We start from the raw sequence: 25,449 nt of genomic DNA, 5'->3' as shown, positions 1-25,449 counted from the left end.
AAAACAGTCCAAGTTTTACAGAACAAATCCTTTTATTAAGGGGATTTGTTCTGTGAAATTTGGATTCAGTCAAAAGGCCTAACCCAAGGATCTAGAAGGCCACATGTGGCCTTGAGGCCCCAGGTTCCCCGTCCCAGACTAGTTCAATACCTTGCACCAACTACGTGCTTAAGAAATATCAGAAATACTAGTTGAATGACTAGACCATTCATTCTAGCAAAGAATTCAGAATTATAAAAGCAAACTTAGTAATTTCTTCATATCGTTTAACCTGGAAATCTACTAGTTGGATTGTATCTAGCTATAGATGCACAGATAGATATGGAGGTTATTGACAGCAAGAAAACTCTGCGTGTACAAAAATTGCTGCAGTAACATTTTGTGTGATAATAAAAAGAAATGAAAAATGTGCCCCCAAATTTGAGAATGGCTGAACTGTGGTACAAAAATATAATGACATATTACTGCATTGTAAAGAATTACAAATAGGAAAATTCAGAAAAACATGGGAGAATTCATATGAGACAATGAAGAATGAAGAAAGAATCAAAAAACAATATTCACTTTGATTACAAATTATTATTAGTATAAATAATACAAATTATTAATTGAAGTCAACAAAACTTGGGCTAAATACAGTGGTCAATATTAGTAATAAACTATCAAAATAAAAGGCCCTATCTTCCCTTTCTTTTAAAAATAAGATAAATTACAAAAGTAAGAAGTTACATACGCTATCAATGGAAAACATTTCATTAGATGGTTTTGCTTAACTGGTTTCAGGGAATGCTTTTTCAAAGTTTTTTTTTTGGGGTCGGAGTAAAAATCTGGTATCCATTTTATTTTGTTGGGATTTTCTGGAGAAATAATGGTCATAAAAATCAAGAACATGTATTAAAATACAAGGTAGACTGATCAAACAGCAATAAAAAGAAAAAAAACCTGAAAGACCTAAAAGTGAATGTACTGATAATATGGAGATGTTAAGAAAACTAGAGCAAAAATGAGTGGATTCTCCATGGAAGAGTTATGAAAAAAATACACAGAGACTCATATAGGATATAGAATAGAGTAGTTATACCAATGAGATCAAAGATCCATCTAAATCATATCTAATCAGTGAAACTGTCAGTGAAATCACACTGTATTAGGACTTTTTATATTGAAAGACTGAGAAACTGCCTCCTTCAGAAAACTTTAAAAGTAGAGATAATAAGGAGTTTTTTAGCTCCCCTTCCTCTTTTAAGTCAGTACTTTGTCTTTTTGATTAGTTTTGCCTAACCCTTCTGCTTTTTCTTTTTTAAATTAAGAATGGTTTTCTAGGTGGGATAAGGGAAAATAGTAAGGGGGAATTTTAGCTGATTAAAAACTAAAGTTATCAATAAAAATTCATTTTAAAAAACCAGAAAACATTTTTTGACCCCCAAGAAGAGTTGTGAGAAGATACCTTCCCTGCTCCTTAGGAGGAGGAGGAAGGAGAGTTCACCAGTGTGGAACACTACAGATGTCAAATTTTTTGATGGGATGTTCAGCTTTGCTGGATTTTTGTTTTCTCTTCTTTAAGTTCTTTGTTTTAAGAGACGGCTCTCTGGGAAGGGGAGGAAGAAGAACACTGGGTTGATAGGACCAACAATCTATCTTTAAAAAATGGAGCTGATGACAATCTATGGCAGACAATTTAAGTGGAGTCCTTGTTCAAGTCAAAGGCTTCAAAAAAAAAAAAGCTTTTATAGGTCTACTTCTAATCTTATGATTGACTGGTGGTTTACCTTTATTAACAAAAGATGACTATAAAAAAAAAAAAAAGAGAAATGACCTTGACATTCTGGAAGAATCAGTTTCAAAGTGAAATTAGGCCCTTACCTTTACAGAAAATATAACACCACCTTTCGGTTTAAATGAATTGAACAGAGCCAGCAAGTCTTTAGCTGTTAATCTATCCCAGTCCATGTTGCAAACTGCTAATCGACGAGTAATCTGTATAGTTGAAGAGGAAAACAAAATGTCATATTTTACATTATATAAAACTATTGCATGGACATTAATTTTACACTTATTTTAATATAAATTATTTTTAAACTTTAAATGAATTAAGAATCAGCTAAAATATAGAGAATAATACTCATCAAATTTCTCAGTTTGCACATAGCAATATCATTATGAGCCATTTTAGTCAACTCTAAGGGGGACAAACCAGTTTATACCCAGTTTTTAAAATTCTTCTGATCTTTGATTCATTTCACAGCCTCACCCTTAACAAACAAAAATTTCTTAGGTTACCAATTAAGGTAAAATTTTGGTGGGCTTAGAAATGGAAACTGATAGCTAAAGCAAGTAAATGGTTAGCTAATCAAAGATCATAATACAGAGGGCATTCTCTACCAGCAAAATTTTGATTGGTTCTATTAAAAGATTTACCTCATCTGCCCGAGGGGCATCTTTATCTAATTCTCTCCATGCATGCTCAAAACTAGGTTCCTTAGGAAAAAATTCAGTCATATCATCTTCTTCATCTTCTGAACTAGTTTCAATATTTCCTTTTCCTCTAGCAAGATCAGGGCCACTATCACTTTCATCATCATCTTCATCATCATATTCTGAGATTTCCTCATCATCCCCGGCACTTCTATCTTCTGATTGTTCATCATCTTCTGTTTCACTATCATCTTCGGTATCTTCCTCCAACTCACTTTCATCAGATTCACTGACATCTAAATAAACATCACTGTTGTCTGCAATTAATTAAAGGGGAAAAACTTCAAGCAAGTATAAACATCAAATCAACTGTAGTATAAACATATTCAAACACAACTAAAATGCACTATTCTAGAAAAAAAAAAGCAAGAGTACAAATCATGTCTTATAAAAACACCCAACACAATCCTCCAAAAGAAGTATAGATATAGATTAACGGATGGATAGAGATGTGGAGCCAAAATTATGGAAATACAGTGCAAACCACCCCTACCTCCCTTGAATTTCTTGCCAAAAGATCTAGAAAATGCACCATATGGAATGCTGATTCAGAAATCCAAGAAAAATCACATTTGATCAATCCAGGTCAGCACAGGGAGACAGAGGGGTCTACATACACTGGGGACAAGGTCTAGCCAGGAGCACACCATGTGGAACACTACAGACCAGGGAGAAGTTGTGCACCAGAGCATGAAGAGATCTTACATCTGGCAGAGAGGTACTATTCAACTTAAACTTACGTAGGATGCAGGCAGCTTACTATTTACTCACCACCCATTTACTTCTCAATCCTTCAATAAACAACTGTGTTGTGGAGAAAAGGCTGGACTTGAGAGTCAGGAAGTTAAGAGTTCTAATCCTGCCTTAGATGTACTAGCTATGTGACTGGAAAAGTCCCCATGTCTCTTCTCTGTGTCCTCATGGGTAAAATGGGAATAGCAACTACTTCATATCAAATTAGATAAAATATGCACAATTCTTTGAAACCTTAAAGTATTACATAAATGCTAGCTATTATTATCACAACCAATATTTCTCACCTGCTAAATGCAATGGTCTTTGCTCAGTCCTCATTCTACTTAACATCTCTGTAGCTTCTGACATTGCCCATCAACCCCTTCTGCAAACTCTCCTTCTCTGGTTTTTCTCCTATCTGTCTGAATACTCCTTCTCAGTCTCTTTTGCATAACACCATGGCCTCTCCCCCCTGTTAAGTGTGAGCGTACACTTACTCTTACTCTGTTCTAGGCTCCATCCTAGTCCCTTTACTTTGTTCTTGCTATGCTCTTCCCCTGGTGATTTCAGGTTCCCTAGGACTGGATCTCCATCCAGGTGAATCTCAAATGTACACATCCAGCACCAATCTCTCAACTAAACTCTAGTCAATTATCTATTACCTACTTGCTATCCCATAGACATCTCAAACTCAACACAGTCAAAACAGAATTCCACACTGCTAAAGCATCTTCCGCTTACTTCCCGAACAATAAAATACAAAATCCCCTACATGGCATTTAAAGGCCTCCACATTCTGACTCTCATCCACCTTTCCAGTCTTATTTCATATTATTCCCCTTCACGCTCACATTCTCACACTTGAATCACTATCTTCCATGTCCAAGCATGCTTCCACACTTTTGGACAAATGGGTTCCTTCACCTCCATATCTTATTGTCTCTAGTTTCCTTCAAGACACACGTCAGTTGCCACCTCTTACCTGCAACCTTCCTGATTCTTCCTCTTGAAATTACTTTATATTAATTTGGTACATTCTTTGTATTGACTTATCTTACTTGTATATGTTGTTCCTACTAGAAGAATATAAGTTCCACAAGGGCAAAGGCTGCTTTGTTTTTGTCTTTTTACACCCAATACCTTGAACATAGTAGGCACTAAAGTTTATGAGATGAGGTTATATATTATTTTTTTTTTTGCATATAAATACTTCAATACTTAAAGGTGTCACGCACCTAATCACACTCAGGACAGCACTAAATCAGCAGTACTAGTCTCTGCCGTAGGAAGGACCCATGGGCAAGGGCTGCTTAATTCCTGAGCAACTCTGAATTCTATCTCCATCCAGCAATGTCTCACCCCAAGGTAAGTTGGGAAAACTGTGTAAGTTGAGGAGAACTAAAGCAAGGGAGGTGTCCACCAAAATGAAAAAATAAAAATCTTTATTGTCTATAGACACAAACATGAGCCCATTCTATTGTTTTTTGTTGTGTTAGATAACATTTGCCCCTTATTTGATGTCATACTAGCCTAAGTCCTTGTATGAGAACTGAGGATACCTTTTTAGGGAACATGCCTGATCCTGAGGGTTTCCTCATAAGTGCACTTACTAACATTTTAGGAAGATCCTCTGCCATATGTTCAGAGGCTTTCTGACACCATTCTTAGAGAAAGGTCTCCACACTATACTTTACTACAACAGATCTTCCCTAAGAATCATATTCATTTGAAGCCCCTTTTTTGATGTCTTCTTGCTTAATCCTACAGCTCTTCTGACACAGGTCCCTTAAGGCATCTCACTCCTGCCACTCTAGCTCTCCAACTACTTCTCAAAAACAGCCCTTACATGGGAGTGCACATGAACAAAATTTCCTTTGAAATTCAACTTCTCTTTACTTCTTAACAGTTATACCTTCTTTTCATTAACTTTTACAGAGGCCTCTTTTTTTTCCACAGCAAGAGCAGAGCTTCCTTCACTAGATCAATTAGTAATCAGTCACTGGAATGCTGGGAAAACAGTCCTCACAACTTCCCTTAAAGTCATTAAGTATGTTATCAGATTTTATATCCTTAGACCCAAGCACACTTCTCTCACCCCTATCCTCATGCCAATTTAACACTGGAGTCACTCTAAAGAATGAATTGAAATGAAAGAACAATACCTACTAGATGATATTCATTAAAGGGTACTAAAAGTACTGTGAAAATTTCAGTTTTTCCTAAATTTAGGGAAGTGGTTTGTATAACTCAAAGGAAAAATGTTTTCCATGGAGCCATTTTCTTAAATTTCTAATGTAACTAGATTATTATAAATTCCTAAAATATACTGTCTATATTATTAGGGTTTTACTTCATTGTACTTGTGAAGAAACATAATATACATGTTACCAAGTTATTACACAGTTTTTCTACAGTTTCTCATATGTTAGCAACATATGGATATTTATTCATAATGGTTTCACAAGCTGATTTGATGTTGCTTGCATTGTCTTGATCGTTTAACTATGCTTCACACAGCAAACAGAAGCCAGTAATAATGAACTATGGGGGCTTAGTAACCATAACTAAGTAACATGCTGCATAGCAATAAGTCTAGGAACTTTTGCCTTAGATACTACTATAACATGAACACCCAAGCATTAGAAGAGGGGATTTTAAAAATAAGTAGTAATAATAATACCAGACATTTAAGTTCAGAACTTTAAAGTCTGCCAAGTGCTTTTCTTACGTCATCTCATTTAAGCTAATCACCACTTTGTGAGGCAGGAACTACAAGTATTCATCCTTACTTTACAGATGAGGGAGCCCAGGCTCAGAGAGGTTAAGTAACCTCAAAGACAACAGACCCAGTGATTGCCAGAAGGGAAAAACTGAGCCAAGGCTTTCTGACTCCAAAGGGACTTTTTAAAATAAGAACTACAGTGAAAGCCATTAGTAGTTTAGAGAAATTTCACATATACTTTTTAAGGTGCATAAAATCTTGCTACAATGTGAGTTTTATTTTTCTTATTTCCACTGTTTTAGACTGAACCAAAGGGGAAGAAGGAGGCCCTTCTAGGACTAAAGCCTTTGGGGTCTGTATCTGTGAGTCAGACAACCACAGTTTATCTCTGGACAAACATACAGTGAGATTAATTCCAATAAGGTTTGATTTTATGGTTGACTGCAAGAATCAGAAGGATGCAGGCAAAAGCAAACTCAATGTGTACTCTAAGTTCAATTCTACTTCTACCAAGTAGCTTAACCTTTCCAGTTATGTTTCTTCAACAATGAAAGGGGGAGGGGTGATGAAATTGACCTCTAAGCTCCCTTACAGACCTCAAATCATACGTGATACCATTCAGTTTATGCAACAGGAAAGCATTAAAGTGAGATATCTGCAAGTGGCTACTGAAAGTCAGTTGATTGTCAGTTGTGGCTTTGTCAAATTCAAATCATTACAATGATAAATTGATGTGATTTACAACTCCAGGTCATGTGTGTGGGTCTACCGCAATCTTTCATTGGACTTTTCTGATTTTTTGACTGGATTTCTACTCGCTGCTGTTCAGACTTTCTGCTCCACTCCTGTGAGTCTCAGGTAGCTCACCAGGAAATAAATCCTAGTGCCTTGGTGAACTGAATTGCAGTGAGGTGGAGTCACAGAATGATGGAACAAGACAAAGCATTTCTTGCCTAGCTTGCCTAGCACACCTCCCCGACAAAAATCCAGAAAATGTACCTGATGGAAACTGAATGAGAAAGCCAAGAAAAAGTCAGCGAGTCATTTTTCCAAGCCAGGGAAGCTAAGGTAGACAGCATATGGATATGGGGAATGGGGACCTGGTCAGGAACATGGAGGAAATATTCAGTGCCCAGGTACAGAAAGAGGGCAGAGACAGAACATCAGGGAAATAAGCACCTGATCAGAAGGGTATCCCAGAGGATCTTTGAACTAGTGCTGGGGGGAGGAAAAGGTGCCATCTGGAAGCTACAGGACCCACTGGTTAGGTCTGGGTCATGGATGAGTGGTCACCAGGAGTGGTGTGGGCCCACCCTGGGTGTGTATTGAGCAAGTAACAAGAGCCAGAAATGTAGCCATGTGGCTCTAAGGTCAGGAGTAGAGTGGCAACTCAGTTCTAAACTTTAGCCTTTAACCTAGAACATAGGCCTGCTGTAGAATAATCAGGGCAAGAATCCCAGACCAAAGGGAACCAGTAATTCAGTCACTCCAAACCTGGAGAGCCTTACAGTAGTGACTGAATCCAGCTGCTATCCACTGAAACTCAACCATCCACAAGCCAACAAACCAAAAAACCCTGGTAAGGAACTTGCAGAACCCAGACCAGAGGGGCAATGAACAGACCTTTTCCTGGACCACAATACTCTGGGAGTGCTGAAAGCTTGTAGGCCTCCAGTCAGAGATGTGAAAGTAACAGAAGGATGTAGGAGGATAGAAGCTCAAGCCAGACACCTCTACCCAAAGTGTGGAAAGCCCAGTACTAACACAAAGTTCAAAGCCAAGGAGTAGGCTGGAAGAATGAGCAAACAAAAAAAGAAGCCATTCATAAAGAGCTATTATGGTAACAGGGAAGCTCAAGACACAAACACAGAAAAAGAGAATAATCTGGAAATAGCTATATGCAAAGCCTCAAAGAAAAATGCATTCTAGACACAAGCCCATCAAAAAATTTTGGAAGAATTAAAAAGATTTTTAAAACCAAATGAGAGCTATGGAAGAAAGGTATGAAAAGAGAATTAACAGCTTATTAAAAGAGAATGAAAACCTTACTATAGAAAATGACTTCTTGAAACTGACAACTGGACAAATTCGCACACCCAGTTGGGTATAGGGATCTCTTACTTTACAAGGGAGTAGGAGGGTAAAGGAATTAAGAGAAGGGGAGAGGAACTGATAGAAGAGAGGGGAAGCTATGGGAGGTAGTGGTAAGAAGTAAAATAGACTTTTGAGGAGGGACAGAGTAAAAAGAGAGGGGAAACAGAGGGAAAAAATAGGATGGAGGGAAATACACAGTTAATAATCTTAATTGTGAATGTGAATGGGATGAATTCACCTATAAAATGGGAGGAGACAGCAGGATGGATTAAAAACCAGAATTCAAAAATACACTGTTTATAAGAAAGACACACAAAGGGTTAAAATAAAGGGATGAAGCAGAATCTATTATGTTTTAACTGAAGTAAAAAAGGCAGGGGTAGCAATCAAGATCTCAAAATAAAAATAGGCCTAATTAAAAGAGATAAGCAAAGAAACTACATTTTGTTAAAAGGTGCCATAGATGATGAAGTAACAGCAATGCTAAACATAAATGCACCAAATAGCATAGCACCCAAATTCTTAAAGGAAAAGTTACGTGAGTTACAGAAGGAAACAGACAGTAAAAATACAGTAGTGGGGGCCCTCAACTTTCTTCTCTCAGCACTAACCATAAAATGAACAAGAAAGAAGTTAAGGAAATTAATAGAATTTTAGAAAAGTTAGATACGATAGACTTTTGGAGAAAATGGAACTTTTTTTCTCAGCTGTACATGGCACTCACATAAAAACTGACCACGTATTAAGGCATAAAAACCTCAAAACCAAATGCAAAAAAAGAAATATTAAACACATCCTTTTCAGACCATAATGCAATAAAAATTACATTACATAAAGGACTATGGAAACACAGATTAAAAATTAATTGAAAACTAATCTAATCCAGAGTGTGTTACAAAGAACAAATCACAGAAGCAATCAATAATTTCATTAATGAGAGTGGAAATTATTAGACAATATACCAAAATGTACGGGATGCAGCCAAAGCAGTACTTAGGGGAACGTTTATATCTACAAACACTTACTTCTATAAAATAGAGACACAACGTATCAATGAATTGGGCATGCAACTAAAAAAATTATAAAAAGAACAAATTTAAAATCCCCAAATAAGTATTAAATTGGAAATCCTGAAAATCAAAGGAGATTAAAAAATTAAAGTAAAAAGATCACTGAACTAATAAATAAAATTAGGAGCTGTTTAAAAAAACAATAAAATGAACAAACCATTGGTTAATTTGATTTTAAAAAAATAACAAAACCAAATTACCAGTATCAAAAAAATGAAAAGGGTAAATTCACCACCAATGAAGAGGAAATCATAGCAATTATTAGGAGCTATTTTGCCCAATTACATGCCAATAAATCTGACAATCTAAGTGAAATGGATGAATATTTACAAAAATATAAATCGCCCAGATTAAGAGGAAATACTTAAATAACCTTATCTCAGAGGAAGAAACTGAACAGGCCATAAATGAGCTCACTAAGAAAAAATCTCCAGGATCAGATGGATTCAGAAGTGAATTCTAGGAAATGTTTAAAGAGTAATTAGTAGTAATACTACATAAACTATTTAGAAAAGTAGGCAAGGAAGGATTCCTACCAAATTCCTTTTTATGACATAAATACGGTTTTGATACCTAAATCAGGAAGAGCAGAAACAGAGAAAGAAGATCATAGAACAATTTCCCTAATGAATATCGATGCAAATTTTTAACTAAAATACTAACAAAGAGATTACAGCAACATATCTCAAAGATCATATGTTATGACCAGGTGGGATTTTATACCAGGAATGCAGGGCTAGTTCAATATTAGGAAAACCATCAATATAACTTGCCATATCAGTAACAATATCAACAGAAACCACATTATTATCTCAACAGATACAGAAAAAGCTTTTGACAAAATACAAAACTCACTTCTATTACAAATATTAGAAAGTAAATAAGTGGAACTTTCCTTAAAATAAATATTATCTATCTAAAAACATCAGCAAGCATTATCTGTAATGGGAATAAGCTAGAAGCCTTCACAATAAGATCAGGGGTGAAGCAAAGATGACCATTATCACCACTATTATTCAATATTGTTCTAAAAATACTAGCAACAGCAATAAGATAAGAAAAACAAATCGAAGGAATTAGAATAGGCAATGAAGCAATAAAACCATCACTCTTTGCAGATGATATGATGGTATAGTTAGAGAATCCTAAAGAATCAACAATCAAAACAAGTTGAAATAATTAATTGAAAAGATAAAAGAAATGGATGAAAATTCACAAAAATATGAATGGCTTAGATTAACAGAATAGGAAATAAAATCCTTAACCTTATTTTAGAAAAAGTAATTGAATAAATCAAAAATGAATCTCCGAAGGGAAACAAGTCAGGACCAGATGGATTTACAAGTGAGTTCTATTAAACACTGATAGAATCATTAATTCCAATACTACATAAACTGTTGGAAAAAATAGGTAAAGAAGAAGTTCTGCCCAATTCCTTCTATGGTATAAATATAGTCTTGATATTTAAACCAAGGAGAGTAAAAAAAAAAAAAGGGAAAAGTATAGACCAATTTCTCTAGTAAATATTGATGCAAAAGTCTTAAATTATAGCAATATATCAGACCAGGATGGATATACACTAGGAATGCAGAGCTTATTCAATATTAGTAAAACTATAAAGCACAATTGATGATGTGAATAACAAAAACCATGATTATATCAACAGATGCAGAAAAGGCTTTTGACAAAATACAACAATCATTCCTGTTAATAACATCAGAAAGAATAGGAAGAAATGAAGCTTTTCCTCAAAATAAGGAGTATCTATCTAAAACCAAGAGCAAGAAGTATCCATCATAGTCACAAACTAGAAGCTTCCCCAATAAGATCAGGGGTAACACAATGATGTCCATTATTACCATTACTATTCAATTTTGTACTAGAAATGCATGCTACAGCAATAGGAAAAATAAAAGAAACTAAAGGAATAAATATAGGCTTGATGATGTTATGATTATACTTAGAGAACTCTATAGAGTCAACTAAAAAACTAATCGAAATAACTTCAGCAAAGTTGAAGGATATAAAATAAATCCATACAAATAATTACCATTCATGTATATTACAAACAAAATACAGCAGGAAGAGATAGAAAGAGAAATTCCATTTAAAATAACTTCAGACAGTATAAAATACTTGTGAATCCACTTGCCAATACACAATAGGAACTATAAACACAATTACAAAACACTCAACACAAATAAAGACAGATCTAAATAAATGGAGAAATATTCACTGCTCATAGGTAGGCCAAGTCACTATAATAAAAATGACAATATGACCTAAATTAATGTACTCATTTAGTGCCATACCAACCAAACTATCAAAGAATTACTTTATAGAGCTAGAAAAAATAATAACAAAATTCATCTGGAGGAACAAAAGATCAAGAATATCAAGGGAATCAATGGGAAAAAAAATGTGAAGGAAGGGGAGGTTCTAGTAGTATTAGATCTCAAACTATATTCAGAGTGGTAATCATCAAAAACATTTTGGTACTGAATAAGAAATAGAGTGGTTGATCAGCGGGAAAGACTAGGTACACAAAATGCAGAAGCAATTGAGCACAGTAGCCTAGTGCTTGATAAACCCAAAGATCACAACTATCAGAGCAAGAACTCACTATTTACCAAAAACTATTAGGAAAATTGTAAAGCAATTTGGCAGAAACCAGGTATAGGCTAACATCTCACATTATATACCAAGATAAGCTCAAAATGGGGGCATGATTTAGAAAAAAAAGATGAGATCATAAGCAAATTAGAGAAGCATGGAAGAAATTACCTGTCAAATCTATGAATAAGGGGAATAGTTTATGATCAAAAAAGAGAGGTTCACAGGAGGTAAAATGGATAATTTTGATTACATACAAAGTTTTTGCACAAACAAAACCAATGCAGCTAAAACGAGAAGAAAAACAGGAAATTGCAGGGGGAGAATCTTTGTAGCAAGTTTCTCTGATAAAAGTTTCATTTCTCAAATATATAGACAACTAAGTCAAATGTACAAGAAAAGGAGCCATTCTTTAATTGAAAAATGGTCAAAGATATGAATACACAGTTTTCAGAGAAGAAATCTAAGCTACAAATAGCCATATGAAAAAATTCTCTAAATAAATAATAGAGAAATTAAAACTTAAACAATTCTGAGGTACCCTCACACCTATCAGATTGGATAAGATGACAAAAAAGGAAAATTACAAATGCTGAAGGAGCTGTGGGCAAACAGGTGCACTAGGACACTGTGTAGCAGTAAACTACTCCAACCATTCTGAAAAGCAATTTGGAACTATCCCCCAAAAGCTATTAAATTGTGAACATCCTTTGACCCAGCAATACTGAAAGATATCAAAGAAAGAGGGAAAGGATCCATATGTACCAAAATATTTATGGCAGCTCTTTTTATAGTAGCAAAAAACTGGAAACTAAGCTGGTTGAACAAATTATGGTTTATGAACGTAAACAATAGTATTGTAATGTAAGAAATGACAAAGTGGATTATTTCAGAAAAAAAACTTAGGAAGACTTGAACTGGTGAAAAGAAATTGAATTAAGATAAAAGATGTCTTCGTCCTCAAAAATTTTGGCAGATGACTATAGAATGGCTTTGGGTAATGGCCATAAAATAATCAAAAAACAATGATTAGCCAGAAGATTCAAACTTTCATTAGTCTCTTCATCCCAAAAACCTGTACAATCTTCAAAGTTTTCACATTAACTTAAACTAAGTTAATAATCTGTTATTTTTTTCCAGTATTACTACTAAAATAACATGATTTTTACCACATTACCAAATTACATTAAAAATCTCTTTAAATATTACCTTTAAAAAAAGAAAAATCAAGCACAAAAGCACACCATAGTCAATAAAAACTTTAGACTTATTTTTTAAACTAACCTGAATCACATTTCTCTTTCTCTTTAGGAAACTTCACCTTGGAATATTTCACAATTTTATTATTGTCCAGTTCTGACATCTTTAGTTTTCCACTAGAGGATGTGTCTGCATTAAATAGGAATGCCTCTTTTTGATTCTTTATGCCTTTATTTTTTGATTCTTTTTCATCTTTTTGCAGATTATTTTGTGCATGCACCTTCTTAACTCTGTTCAAACTCTGTGTTTTACAAATATTTTCATAACCATCTTGCTCTTTCCCATGTCCAAAGTCTTCCTTTGGCCTAATAGTGTTGCTTTTTTCCTTATCATCTGGTAATTTTTTTGGATCTCCTTTTTTAGTTTTCTGGGTCTTTTTCTTCGTTTTCTTTTTGTTTGATGCTTCACTATCTTTATCCGAGAGATCAGAGTCTGAATCTGATAAGTCATAATAACGTTTCAAATCCTCTGTACTGCTATGATTTATGGGACGTCCTCTTTTATCCACAGTATATTTCAACTTGAACTTTTTGTCATGAAACATTGCTCGAAATCTCTTATCAATCTTAATTTTTCGATCTTTTTCTGGCATTTCCCAAAATCTAGGGTCCTTTGTAATTCGACGAAACCGCTCATCATTCATAAGTTCTTCTTTTGATGCCATTTTTAACCTTCCTTGTTGACCAAAACCTCGAATAACCTAAAAACTGAAAAATGTGATTATGAGGATTTAAGTTTACCAAACAAAAATTGTTTTCAAGAAAGCTTCATTGAATCTTTTAAGTTATATTCCATATAAAATAAAAGCAAGGCATGATAAAAACGGTTTCTATTGTTCTCTATTAAGAAGTTACAGGGTTACAGCTACAATATCCAAATTTGCACTCTTAGTTCAATTTTTAAAAACTAATACTTTTAAGAAGTCTTTTCAAAAAACCATCCTCGTGGTCAGACCAGGTTTCCCACTTTTCTGGCTCAGAAAATTGTAACCCTAATTAATCACCCTGCACAAAAGAAAACCTCATTAGAGATGTAGGAACATCTATCTTTTCCAAGGAAATCTTAAGCAATAAAATTATCAACTAAAAAATAAGAAGTTTTAACACAACCTCTAATACATCAAATATCGATATGAATACAGGGACTTCCACCCCATCATCAAAGTTTAGAGCTGAAATCTGCCTAACAACTAGCTTTCTTTTTCTATCCTCAGGCTCCTGGGTTCTATAACATATTGATGGTAAGTGTAAAACTTCGGGGTTTTTTTCCTAAAAGAGGGGTGAGAGGGTGTGGCTTCCTAATCAGCTGCAATTATAGCTTGGCAATCTCTGCCCCACAAATTCCCAAACTCAGCAAGGAAGGATGAGAGAATAACAAGAGCTCACCTGTATTATGTCTTATTTTACAGGGGAGAAAATTAAGTCTCGAAAAAATTAAGAATAACAGTCTGTGTGAGTGTGTGTGTACCTCGCTTACTGTGTGCCAGGCACTATGCTAACGCTTAGCGATTATTATCTCATTTGATCCTCACAACAACCCAGGGCGGCGAGAGGAAGGTGTTGTTACGATCCCCATTTTACAGGTGACGAAACTGAGACCAACAGGGGTTAAGTGCCCTTCCCAGGGTCACGCAGCTAGGAAACGTCTGAGATCGCATTTGAACTCTGGGCTCTATCCATCACGCTGCCTGGCTGTCCGAGGTCACACAGCTTTTAAGGCGGCACAGCCAGAACATGAGCAGTTCACCCTACCTCACGCTGTGCCAGAGAGGGAGCCCCTCAGGCCTCGAAGGGGCCGGCTGCTCTTCCAAAAGCGTCTTTTACTTCGCGAAAGGAGAGGAAGATCGAGGAGGCGGTCACTATCACTTCCTGACAAGGTCAGGTGAAGACTGTCCACCTTGGCTAGCGACTTTCTTTGAATCTCTTATAACTCCGCCAACCGGACTTGGAGCCCCAAAACGCCTCAGCTCACTTAGCGAGACCCTTCACAGAATCACGTGGAGAAATTCAGGCCCACAAACCTTTGCGTTAAGCTCTGGAACTACGGCAAGCGATCTGGTTCAGACCGCAAGCTTCCCGTTAAGCGCGCCAGTTGAAATGTATGCCTTAGTACCGCCGCAGCGCATGCGCACGGACTTGAGGGCGCAGGCGCGTCGGCGCGGCAGACGAGGAGGTCGCGCGGAGGTTGTGGGCGGCGGGCTGTCATGCTGAGGGCGGTCCGGCTCTCGTGGTGCCGGCGGCTGGTTCTGCCGGCGCCTCCCCGCGAGGCGGGGTGTGGTTGTGGCGGTGGCCCGCCGAGCGGATCCCGGGGGGCTTCCTCGTACTCCTTCCTGTTTGGCGACTCCACCCCGGGCGTCGTGAATGTCTTCGATCGGGTGTTGAAGAGGAAGCAGAAGAACTGGGCGGCCCAGCTGCCCGAGCCCTTGAAGTACGACTACCTGAAGGAGGAGGTGAGTGCGTCGTCCCGGGAGGGCCCGAACGCGGGGTCCCCCCCCCCCCGACGTAGATCGCAGCCGGCCGTGCTGCTGCCGCCCCGAGCCGTGACTGGGTAAAGGTAAAGTGGCCTTCGGCTAAGGATGCAGGTACGGGGAACCGACCTGGACAGAGGCACAGAGGCTAGAGATTAGGCGGTTGCGTGCCTCAGTGGTTAGAGCTCTGGGACCCGCAGGTCACGTTAGTTCAATAGTGTGTCAACAAACGTGTAAGTGCCAGGTTCAGTGCTAAGTGTTGGAGAAACAAAGCAAGACAAAAAAAAATACACCCCAGCACCTATTCTGTAGAAATTTAACAGACATTTTATTAAATGCTTAATATGTTTGAAGCATTGTGCTAGGCCCTGGGAATAGAAAGATAAAAATAGTCCCTGCCCTTAAAGAGCTTATTTACGTTTTAATGGAACCGAGTTCAAATCATGCCTCAATCACTACTGCTGTTACTATTATCTTGCATTTATTTTGCTCTTTAACTCACGACCCTCATGACAAAAGTAGGTGCTGTTATTGAACTAATTTTACAGCTGTGGAAACTTAGACTGGGGGAGGTTAATTGAGGTCACAGCTAGGAAGTATCACAGGATTTGAACTGAGGTCTTCCTGACTCCAAGTCTGCACACTATCCACTTTAACCTCTCTAAGCCTTATCTTTTAAAAGGGGTTAATAATAGCACCTACTCTGCCAAGGTTGTTTTGAGAGCAGAATGAGATAATATTTGCAAAGTGCAATATAAATGTTAGCTATTACTACATATAAGTTTACTCTTCCAGTCCTACTTTATTAGTTCAAATATGAATAATCCTTTTTTTTTTTTATTCAATTTTATTTTCAATTCTAGGCCCTCCCTTTCCTCACCCCTCACCTATCTGGAAGGCAAGAAACAGAAAACTCTTTCCAAATAGGAAGTCAGCATACGTTTTAAAATACACACAAACTATCAAATCAAAACACTGTTTTATATCAAAGAAACTGTTTTTTGCCTCTAAAAGTAAATAAACCTGTGCCATACAAGTAGGTAAAGGGAATCCAGCAACATGGAAGATTTAGAATGCCAAAAACCCACAGTCAATTAGGATTAAAAATGTGAACGAAATTGTTAAATAATTTGAATTAATTTTTTGATTTTTAACTAACTTAGCTTATGCTAAAACACTACATACTGACTTCAAACAGTTTAGCTGCATTCAAATCTAATGTAAGTGATACTACTTAATGGAATGTATAGCAATTGTCAGCCCACAGGAACATAAGAAGGAAGCATAAGGTGGAAAGGACCTTAGAGATCATTTAATACAACTTGCTCTTTTTATAGACAAGGAAAATGAAGTAGGGAGGGCTGAAGTGATTTGCGTTATGATACAGGCAGTAAGCAGCAAAAGGGAAGCTGAGTGGAGTAGTGGATAGAGCAGGAAGACCTGAATTCAAATCCAGCCTCAGACACTTAACTAGCTGTGTGACCCAAGGCAAGTCACTTAACCTTGTCTGCCTCAGTTTCCTTATCTGTAAAATGAGCTGGAGAAGGAAAATGGAAAACCACTCCAGTATCTTTGCCAAGAAAACCCCAAATGTGCTCACGAAACCAGAAAAATGACTAAACAACAATAAAAGTAGCAGAGGCTGTCTTTTTCTTCAAATTCACTTCTCTTCTGTGCTTTAGAGCTTTGGTGACAAGCAAACAGATAAGATTTTGAGTTTCCCAAATTGTACCACCTTTTATTGTGTTTTCAAACTTAACATTTGTACTAGTATAACACCCAAACAATAATCAATTGACAAACATTAAATACCTACTATATTCTAAGGATTATTCTGAGCCCTTGAAAATACAGAAATAAAGATCAAATGATCCCTGCCGTCTTGCAGTTTATAATCTGTTTGGGGTGACAACATAAACACATATAAGCATATGCAAAATAATTAAGAGATAATTTAATGGGCAGCCACTAGCAGCTATAGTATAAAAAAAAGTGATTGGGAAAGAGAGGAACTTGTCTCTCTTCTTCCACCTCTAGTCCTAGAAATTTTATAAATATCTGATTTAATTTCAGTCATATAGAGGTAGGGACTTCTATACTATATCTCAATGTTTCATTGACTTCTGTAGGTTCTCCTATCATCTCTATGCAGCTGAGTCCCCAATCTATATATCTAGCCCTAGTTTCTCTTCTGAGCTCCAGACCTACATTTGCAGCTGCATGCAGAACTTTTCCCCCTCTGTGGTTTTATAGGTATCTCAAACATAATATGTTTGAGAACAGTATTCCTTATTTTTCCCAATCCACTTCCCCTTTTCTTCACATTTTCATTTTGACTCCTCCTACTGGTACCCCTCCCCACATGTGATCAGTTGCCAAGTCTAGGCTAGTTTACCTCCAAAAAAGGTTTTGCACAGTATTTTACATAAGTTATCTCATTTAATCCTCATGACAGCCTTCTAAGGTAGTTGCTATTATTATCTCCATTTTGCTGATGAGGAAACTGAGACTATAAGAGTACTTTTCCAGTGTCTCACAGCTAGTTTCAGAGGCAGTATTCAAACTCAGATTTTCCTGACTCCAAGTCTAGTACTCTCACCTCTAGACTTCTTTCACATCTGAAGCCTTTTGTCTACTCACTCTACAGCTACCCTAGTCAAGGCTTTCATGACTCCTCTTGCCTGGACTACTGCAGTAACCTCCCAATTGAATTCCCTGCCTCTGGCCTCTTCGTCTTCAAGCTATCCAGCACACAGCTGCCAAATTGATATTGTTAAAGCACAGATTAATGTACAGACGTTGTCACTTATTTCATCTTTTAGTTCAGTGTATCTGTTTTTCTTCCAAGATAAAATGCATTCCTCTGTTTGACATTTAAAGTCCTTCAAATCTGGCCTGTACTTATCTTTTCAGATTTCTTTCATATTAATCAATAATTAATAAGCATTTATTAAGCACCTGCTATGTTCCAGGTACTGTGCTAAATGCTTTACAAATAACTCATTTGATCCTCACAACAACCCTGTGTGTTAAGTGCTATCATTATTCTCATTTTATAGGTGAGGAAACTGAGGCAGAGGTTATGTGTCACGCCTTAATGTCCTGAGGCCGAATTTGAACTCAGGTCTTCCTGACTGGCAAGTTTAGGGCTTTATCCATTGTGCTCTGTAGGTGCTGATACTCCATTTTCTTCTTCCATACTTTTTCACAGGCTATCTGTAGTGCCTGCAATATACCCTTCTACTTCACTTCTGTCTCTCATAACCCCTAGCTCTCTTCAAGGCTTCTTTTAAGTGTCAGCTCCTATAAGAAGTCTTTCCTGATTCCTCCCCATTAGTGTTCTCTCCCCACCCCATGCACCAAAAAGCACTGGTTGTTCCCAGCCCTGGAATACACTCCTTCCTTATCTCTGCCTCATAGTCTCCCTTTTTTTCCTTTAAGGTGCATCTCAGGTACCATCTTTTACATGAAGCCTTTCCTTTTTACCACCAATTGCTAATGCCTTCTCTCCAAAACAGCCTTATATTTAACTCCTTTGTATGTATTTACTTATTCACTTTATAGTTATGCTGAATATATTTACATATACATTTAGCATCTCTTCCTTTAGAATATAAGTTCCTCTGATCCAGCCATTCTGGAGAGCAATTTGGAACTATGCCCAAGGGTTTTAAAACTGTGCATACCCTTTGACCCAGCAATATCACTTCTAGACTTGTATTCCAAAGAGATCATAAAAATGGGAATAGGACCCACATGTACAAAAATATTTATAGCAGCTCTTTTTGTGGTGGCAAAGAATTGGAAATTGAGGGGATGCCCATCATTAAGGAATGGCTGAACAAGTTGTGGTATATCAATGTAATGGAGTACTATTGTGCTATAAGAAATGATGAGCAGGCAGACTTCAGAAAAACCTGGAAAAACTTATATGAACTGAGGCTGAGTGAAGCGAGCAGAACCAGGAGAACATTGTTCACAGTAACAGCCATATCGTGTGATGACTAACTTTCATAGACTTGACTCTTCTCAGCAGTGCAAGGATCTAAGACAACTCTAATAGACTCATAATAGAAAATGCTACCCACATCCAGAAGAAGAATTATGGAGTCTGAATACAGATGGAAATATACTATTTGCTGTCTTTCTGGGTTGTTTTTTTGTTTGTTTGTTTCTTTCTTGTGGTTCCTTCCATTGGTTCTAGTTCTTCTTTACAACAAGGCTAATGTGAAAATGTGTTTAATACAAATTTATATGTAGAGCTTATATCAGATTGCATGCCCTCTTGGAAGGGAGGGAAAGGAGGGGGGAGAAAATTTAGAACTCAAAATCCTGTGGAAGTGAATGTTGAAAACTAAAAATAAGTAAATAAATAAATAAAAATAAAGTTATTTGGGGAAAAAAATAGAATGTATGTTCCTTACACATAGAGCTAATTTCATTCTTTATACTTATATCCCCAAATCCCCTGTCTGTCATATAGTAGATTCTTTACAAATATTTGTTTAATTTATTTTTATATATGTTGTATTTACTTATCTTTACACATGTATTTTCTCTGTAGTAGACTGTAAGCTCCTCTAGGACAAGGATTGCTTTTATTTTATATATTGTATACCCAGCACCTAATATTGGGCATGGCACATAGTAGGCACTTAATAAACTTGCAGAATTGAATTCTTAATAGGAAAGTCTGATCATCTTGTCATTGCTTTTTATTTTAGGTTGGTGGTCGTGTTGCTGACCGTGTATATGATATAGCCAGGTAAGGTAATGGTCAACTTATCAAAGTATTATCAGGTCTGAGCCAGAATTTTATTTTGATGGTTCTATCGTCTCCTGTGAGTTCTCTCTCTAATGATACAGACTGAAGTTTATCCACACCTTCTCATTTTGTGTATTCTTGTCTATGTCCTTCTAGAATTCCAGTGACACTGGCTCCTGGTTATTCCACAAATAAAATACTCCATCTCTCAGCTCCAGGCATTTTCTCTGACTGTTCTGTGCCTGGAACATTCTCTCTCCTCTGCTGACTACTGACTTCCCTGGTTTCCTTTAAGTCCCATCTAAAATCCCAGCCTTCCCTATCCCCTCTTAATTCCATTGCCTTCCCCGTTAATTATTTTCCATTTACTTTGTGTATAGCTTGTTTGTACATACTTGCTTATATGTTGTCTCCCATGTTAGATTATGAACTCCTTGAGGGCAGTAGTTTTCTCCTGCCTCTTTTTCTATCTCCAGCACTTATTACATAGCAGGTACTTAATAAATGTTTATTGAATGAATCATTTATACTACTTTATTATGAGAGTCTTTTTCTGTTTGCTCATTCTTCCAGCCTCACTTCTTGAATTGGGACTTTGTGTTAGGTCCTGGTTTTCTGCACTTCTGGAAGGAATGTCTGGGTCTTGATTGGTATCCCCACTTCGTATTCTCTGGGATCCAGTTTCTGCTTTATGGATGAAGGCCTCTGTTTTTGAAGGTGCTCAGAGGTGACTCTGGGTGGATACCTGAATGCGGACTTGCCCTGCTCCCTATGAAGTGATGTAGGGTAAAGTTCGATCACTGCTCTCTTTTCTGAGCTTTGCAGGCTCCTCACCTGGGTTTAGGTCTGGGTGACAAGTTAGGCTTGGTTTTGGTTGGAATTCCGGGACAGTGTTGCTACCCCTTGGTGCAAGTCCACTAGGCTGTTGGTACTTCCACGCACAGGTACTCTCCTCAGTGCACACTGGGATTTGTTCTCAGGTTTGGGGTTAGAGTGACCAAGTTGCTAGTTTACTCCTGTTACTTCTCCTTGAATGGCTGCACATCAGGCCTGTCCCTGCTCTATCCTAAATAACTCATTGCCTTGATACATGCCCAGTATAATCTCTTTCCTAGAGGGCTCTGCTTGGTTGTCTTCTGACTAGACTCCCCAGAACTCTCTGTCTATCTTCCTGTGCTGGAAAAATGACTCTCTGCACCCTTGGATTTCCTAAACAAATCCAGAAATCCAAAAAAGGGTTTCTCTTTCATTTTCTTTCTAGGTCTTTATGGGAATAATTGTAGGTTCTACTGAACTGGGTTCTACTGCTTCTTCCTACTCTACCATCTTTACTGGCTTCTCATTTCACAGTTTCTTCCAGTCTTCTTCTTTCTTGTTCTTTGTGTAGTAATAGTCTCTGTTTCAATTAATTCTCCAGTGGTTAGCATCTTTCTCCTATCCCAGTGATACCAAACCCTGGATGCTAAAGAACAAATTTTTTCCCTCAACCCTAGCTATCTGCTCCCTCATTCCCGTCTATTTCAACCCTACCTCCCAGTGTCTACCTTAGTTCTGCCCAAGCCACTGTGCTTTCTGGAAAATCCGCTCTGTAATTTACAAACTTATTCTCATCTCAAACTCTTTCTCGCTGCTCCTGTGTTCTGTCATTTACTGATATTTGGCTTCTTCCTGATACTGCTTACCACATGGTTGTGCTTTCTGGTATTGGCTAAGCTTTCTCTCATACCTCTCAGTCACTGGGAAGATGAGGAGGTGGCTAGATGGAGAAAAAGTAAACCAGGCACTAAACTCATTGAAGAAGGAGGGAGAATGTCCTGGGAGCTGATTGATAATGGTCACCTGGATCTCTAGTGGGTGATAAATCTGTACAGTGAGAGATGGCTGTAGAAGGAAGTTTGGGAGTGGCATTGGGGAGTAAGGAATATTCCATCGCCTCTGCAGAGCTCAAAACAAAACAGTCCAGACTGACTTTTTAGCCAAAGCAAGCAAACCTATGCAGCTCTTCACTCACTGTCCCGTTAAATCTTATCATCCCTTTCTATACTGAAAAGCATCTGCTTGACTTTCCCATTTCTAATTTTTCCTGAGACCAGAGAGGGGCAGCAAAGAGCAGCAGGTACTTGAAGGAGGATTTACCTCTCTTAACTAATAGGTGGAAATGAAGAGCAGTAGATGAAACTGAAGCATCTGAAACCTCGTCAGCTAGTTGTCGCTGCTGCTTGTTAATTCCAAAAGTTCCAACAGAACTATTTTTGCCGCATTGCTGAGTCTTCCTCACTTGCCCTTTTTTCAGCTTTTGACCTCTCTAACCATTTCTAGTGGCTTAAAACAGAACTCACCTTTCACATTTGGGGTGACATCACAATAAATTTTACCTAAAAAATAAACAATCCTCATTTAATCATCCCTGGTCTTCAAATAGTTATATGATTTCTTATGTTTTCAGCTTTAATCTCTTAAGTCTTAAAAGTTATATGCAAATGACTTAGAGGCCATAATACCCTGCAGCTCTGAGTTTTTTAAAGGTCCTCAGCTACATTCTTTGTTATTGAAATTTAGTATCTTCACATATACCATCACTTTTTAATAAATAAAAGAGCTTCTGCTTTTTTAGTCCGTCAGAGTATTAACATACAAATGAAGTGTCTCCCTCCATATTTTACAAAGTGACTTGTTTAGTCTTTATAGGTATACCACAATTTGCATTTTGTCACAAACTGCTCATATGCCATCTGAGAATAGTAATTCTTTACAAGCATACTTTAACAGTTTTTAATTAAACTTTCAGTCTCCCACTTCTTTTAAGACATCAAAGTATATATGAAAAAGGCAAAATCTTATATCCTTTACTAATTGATTTAATTCTTTTTCTTTATACAACCTAACTTATTCTGCCCCTTTTTTCAGCACTAAACTACTCCATATAAAAGGGCAATACATTATAAGGAGAGTACCTTATATATGATATAATTTTAAAACCAAAATGTGCTATTTTCTTGGTGTAATGGTGTCCTTAGGATGCATATCTTTTCTTTGGAGCCTTTAATAATTAAATAATTGAATTTAGCAATTTGATAGTTAAATCCCCTTGTGGGTTGTTTGGTTGGTTGTCCTTTGTTTTCAGAGGACAAATGACATCACTGTGTTAGAGTCAAGGTACAGTGTCTGACTGATGGGGTATGGTCCCAAGCTGAGACCTTTGCCCCTTGCCCCAAAAAGAGTTTGGCTCCCATTTGTTTAGTGGCCCCAGAAAACCCTTATACTTCACTCTATTGACATTTCCTTATCTCTTATTCTTATTCTGATATTTCCCTATCTCTCTAAGAAGCCTGTCCTTGAAATCCTAAGGAAGAAGCCTAGTCTTTGATCCCACCTTTGATTTTATCAACCTCTTCCTTCCAGTTCTTTGTTACCCTAATAAAAACTTAGCCCTTCATTGTCTGTTCCCGGTGACCCTATCCAGACACTCCCATTCTCTCTAAACTCCTCCCCCAGTCACCCAGATCCCCTTCCCAGCCCTTCCTTTGGTCACCCAAAATTACTTGAGTGTATATAAGATCCAGCCCCCATTTAAACGCTGAGACTTTCTCATGCCCGCTCGTCCTTAAGGGTCACACTAATGTTCAGATTCCTTAAGATTCTGGCCTGCCTGTTTTATTTCTAATAAATTTTTTCTGTGGCTGAAAGAAGATTTGGGTTGAATTCTTTCAGGCAGGGCCAGCATGTCGTGATTTTGGGGTTCCAGCACCCCTAAACCTTTAGACCTCATCAGGACTGTGGCTTGTCAGACCAAGCTGGAAGGCTCTATCTCAGGTCAGGTACAAATAGTCCACATAAATATTTGGAGTGGAGATGTCTCTAAATTTGTGCATCTCAAATTTCTTTTAAACTACTGCAATTCTGCTTCACTTACAGAGCACAGCACCTTCTTTGATGCAGGCACACCATGCTGGGTGGTCCTTTGCCAGTGTCTCCCACTCCCACAATTGATTCCAAAGTTCTTCAAAGAGACTTTGAGAATGTTCTTGTATCACTTCTACCTCTATGTGAGCCCTTAACCATGTGTGAATTCTCTATAAAAAGTCTTTTAGGCAAATGTACTTTTGGCATTTCAACAATGTGGCCAGCCCATCAGAGTCACACTCTCTGTAGTAGAGTTTGAGTGCTTGGTAGTCAAGAAAGGACCTCAGCATACCTTTTTTTGCCAGGTGAGCTTCAGAATCTTCCCAGGACAGTTCAAATGGAAGTGATTTAGTTTCCTGGCATGGTGTTGTTATATCGTCCAGGTTTCATAGACATACAACAATGAGGTCGGCACAGTGGGCAGCTTAATACTTCTTTTCTCCTGCACTTTCATTGGGAGCTTCCCAAACACTGGGCTAATCTTAAAAATGGTAACTAGTTACAAAAATGTTAACTGGGAAACTATTTCATGTGTTGTGGTACTAACAAAATGTCTTTTTTTTCTTTAGAGATTTTCCACTTGTTTTGGACATTGGTTCTGGAAGAGGTTATATAGCACATCATTTAAATAAGGTATGTTTATGTGATGATTTTTCTTTTAGAAATGATAAAATTGTTGACATTTTTAAGTAAAAAATTTGTCATCTAAGTCCTTATAAAATGATAAAAGATGTATAACATTTAAATTTTTATTTGTCAAAATATATGTAGCAAAGGAAAGACTTGTATGGACTGATGCTGAGAGAAGTGAGCAGAACCAGAAGAACATTGTACACAGCAACAGCCACATTGTGAGATGACTAACTTTGATAGACTTAACCCTTCTCAGCAATGCAAAGATCTAAGACATCTCCAAAAGTCTCATAATGGAAAATGCTGTCCACATCCAGAGAAAGAATTATGGAGTTAGACTGCAGATCAAAGCATATTATTTGCTCTGTATCTCTCTTCTGTATTGTTTTGTTTCCTCTTTCTTGTGGTTCTTCCTATTGGTTCTAATTTTTCCTTACAACCTAATGTGAAGATATGTTTAATAGGAATGTATATGTAGAGCCTATATCAGATTGCACACCATCTTGGGGAGGGAAGGGGAAAAAATTTAGAACTCAAAAGCATATGGAAGTGAGTGTTGAAAACTAAAAAGAAATTAATAAAAAAAAAAAAAAGGAATAAAAGAGGCAAAAAAATGCTAGAATTTGTTTTCCATTTTTCCCCCTTGTTGACTCATTTTTATTTACAATAATTTTGTATTTTTTTTCCAAAAGCTAATAGTAATTATTTACTT

General features: G+C 37.2%; 2 protein-coding genes across 3 annotated transcripts in view; one reads left to right on the top strand and one right to left on the bottom strand.

The window, feature by feature from the left end:
• ESF1 (ESF1 nucleolar pre-rRNA processing protein homolog) overlaps positions 1-14,956 on the bottom strand; it is a 98,683-nt gene extending 83,727 nt beyond the window's left edge. The window contains exons 1-4 of one of the 2 annotated variants that reach the window (XM_027840390.1): positions 14,721-14,956; positions 12,994-13,676; positions 2,419-2,732; positions 1,864-1,977 (exon numbers count right to left, since the gene is read on the bottom strand). In XM_027840390.1, coding sequence (XP_027696191.1) covers positions 1,864-1,977; positions 2,419-2,732; positions 12,994-13,633 — 1,068 coding nt within the window. In that variant the 5' untranslated portion in view covers positions 13,634-13,676; positions 14,721-14,956. The remainder of the gene's footprint in view (positions 1-1,863; positions 1,978-2,418; positions 2,733-12,993; positions 13,677-14,720) is intronic. The other variant, XM_027840391.1, reaches the window with a different exon arrangement.
• Positions 14,957-15,065: 109 nt separating this feature from the next.
• Positions 15,066-25,449, top strand: part of NDUFAF5 (NADH:ubiquinone oxidoreductase complex assembly factor 5) — a 33,987-nt gene continuing 23,603 nt past the window's right edge. Inside the window, 5 exon segments of the mRNA XM_027840388.1 lie at positions 15,066-15,119; positions 15,121-15,165; positions 15,167-15,418; positions 20,161-20,201; positions 24,674-24,737. Coding sequence (XP_027696189.1) covers positions 15,066-15,119; positions 15,121-15,165; positions 15,167-15,418; positions 20,161-20,201; positions 24,674-24,737 — 456 coding nt within the window.

Source organism: Vombatus ursinus, unplaced genomic scaffold (assembly GCF_900497805.2).
Source record: "Vombatus ursinus unplaced genomic scaffold, bare-nosed wombat genome assembly UNPS02014841.1, whole genome shotgun sequence".
NCBI lineage: Eukaryota > Metazoa > Chordata > Mammalia > Diprotodontia > Vombatidae > Vombatus > Vombatus ursinus.
The sequence above is the reverse complement of the archived record's forward strand: the minus strand, read 5'-3'. Positions and strand labels throughout refer to the sequence as shown.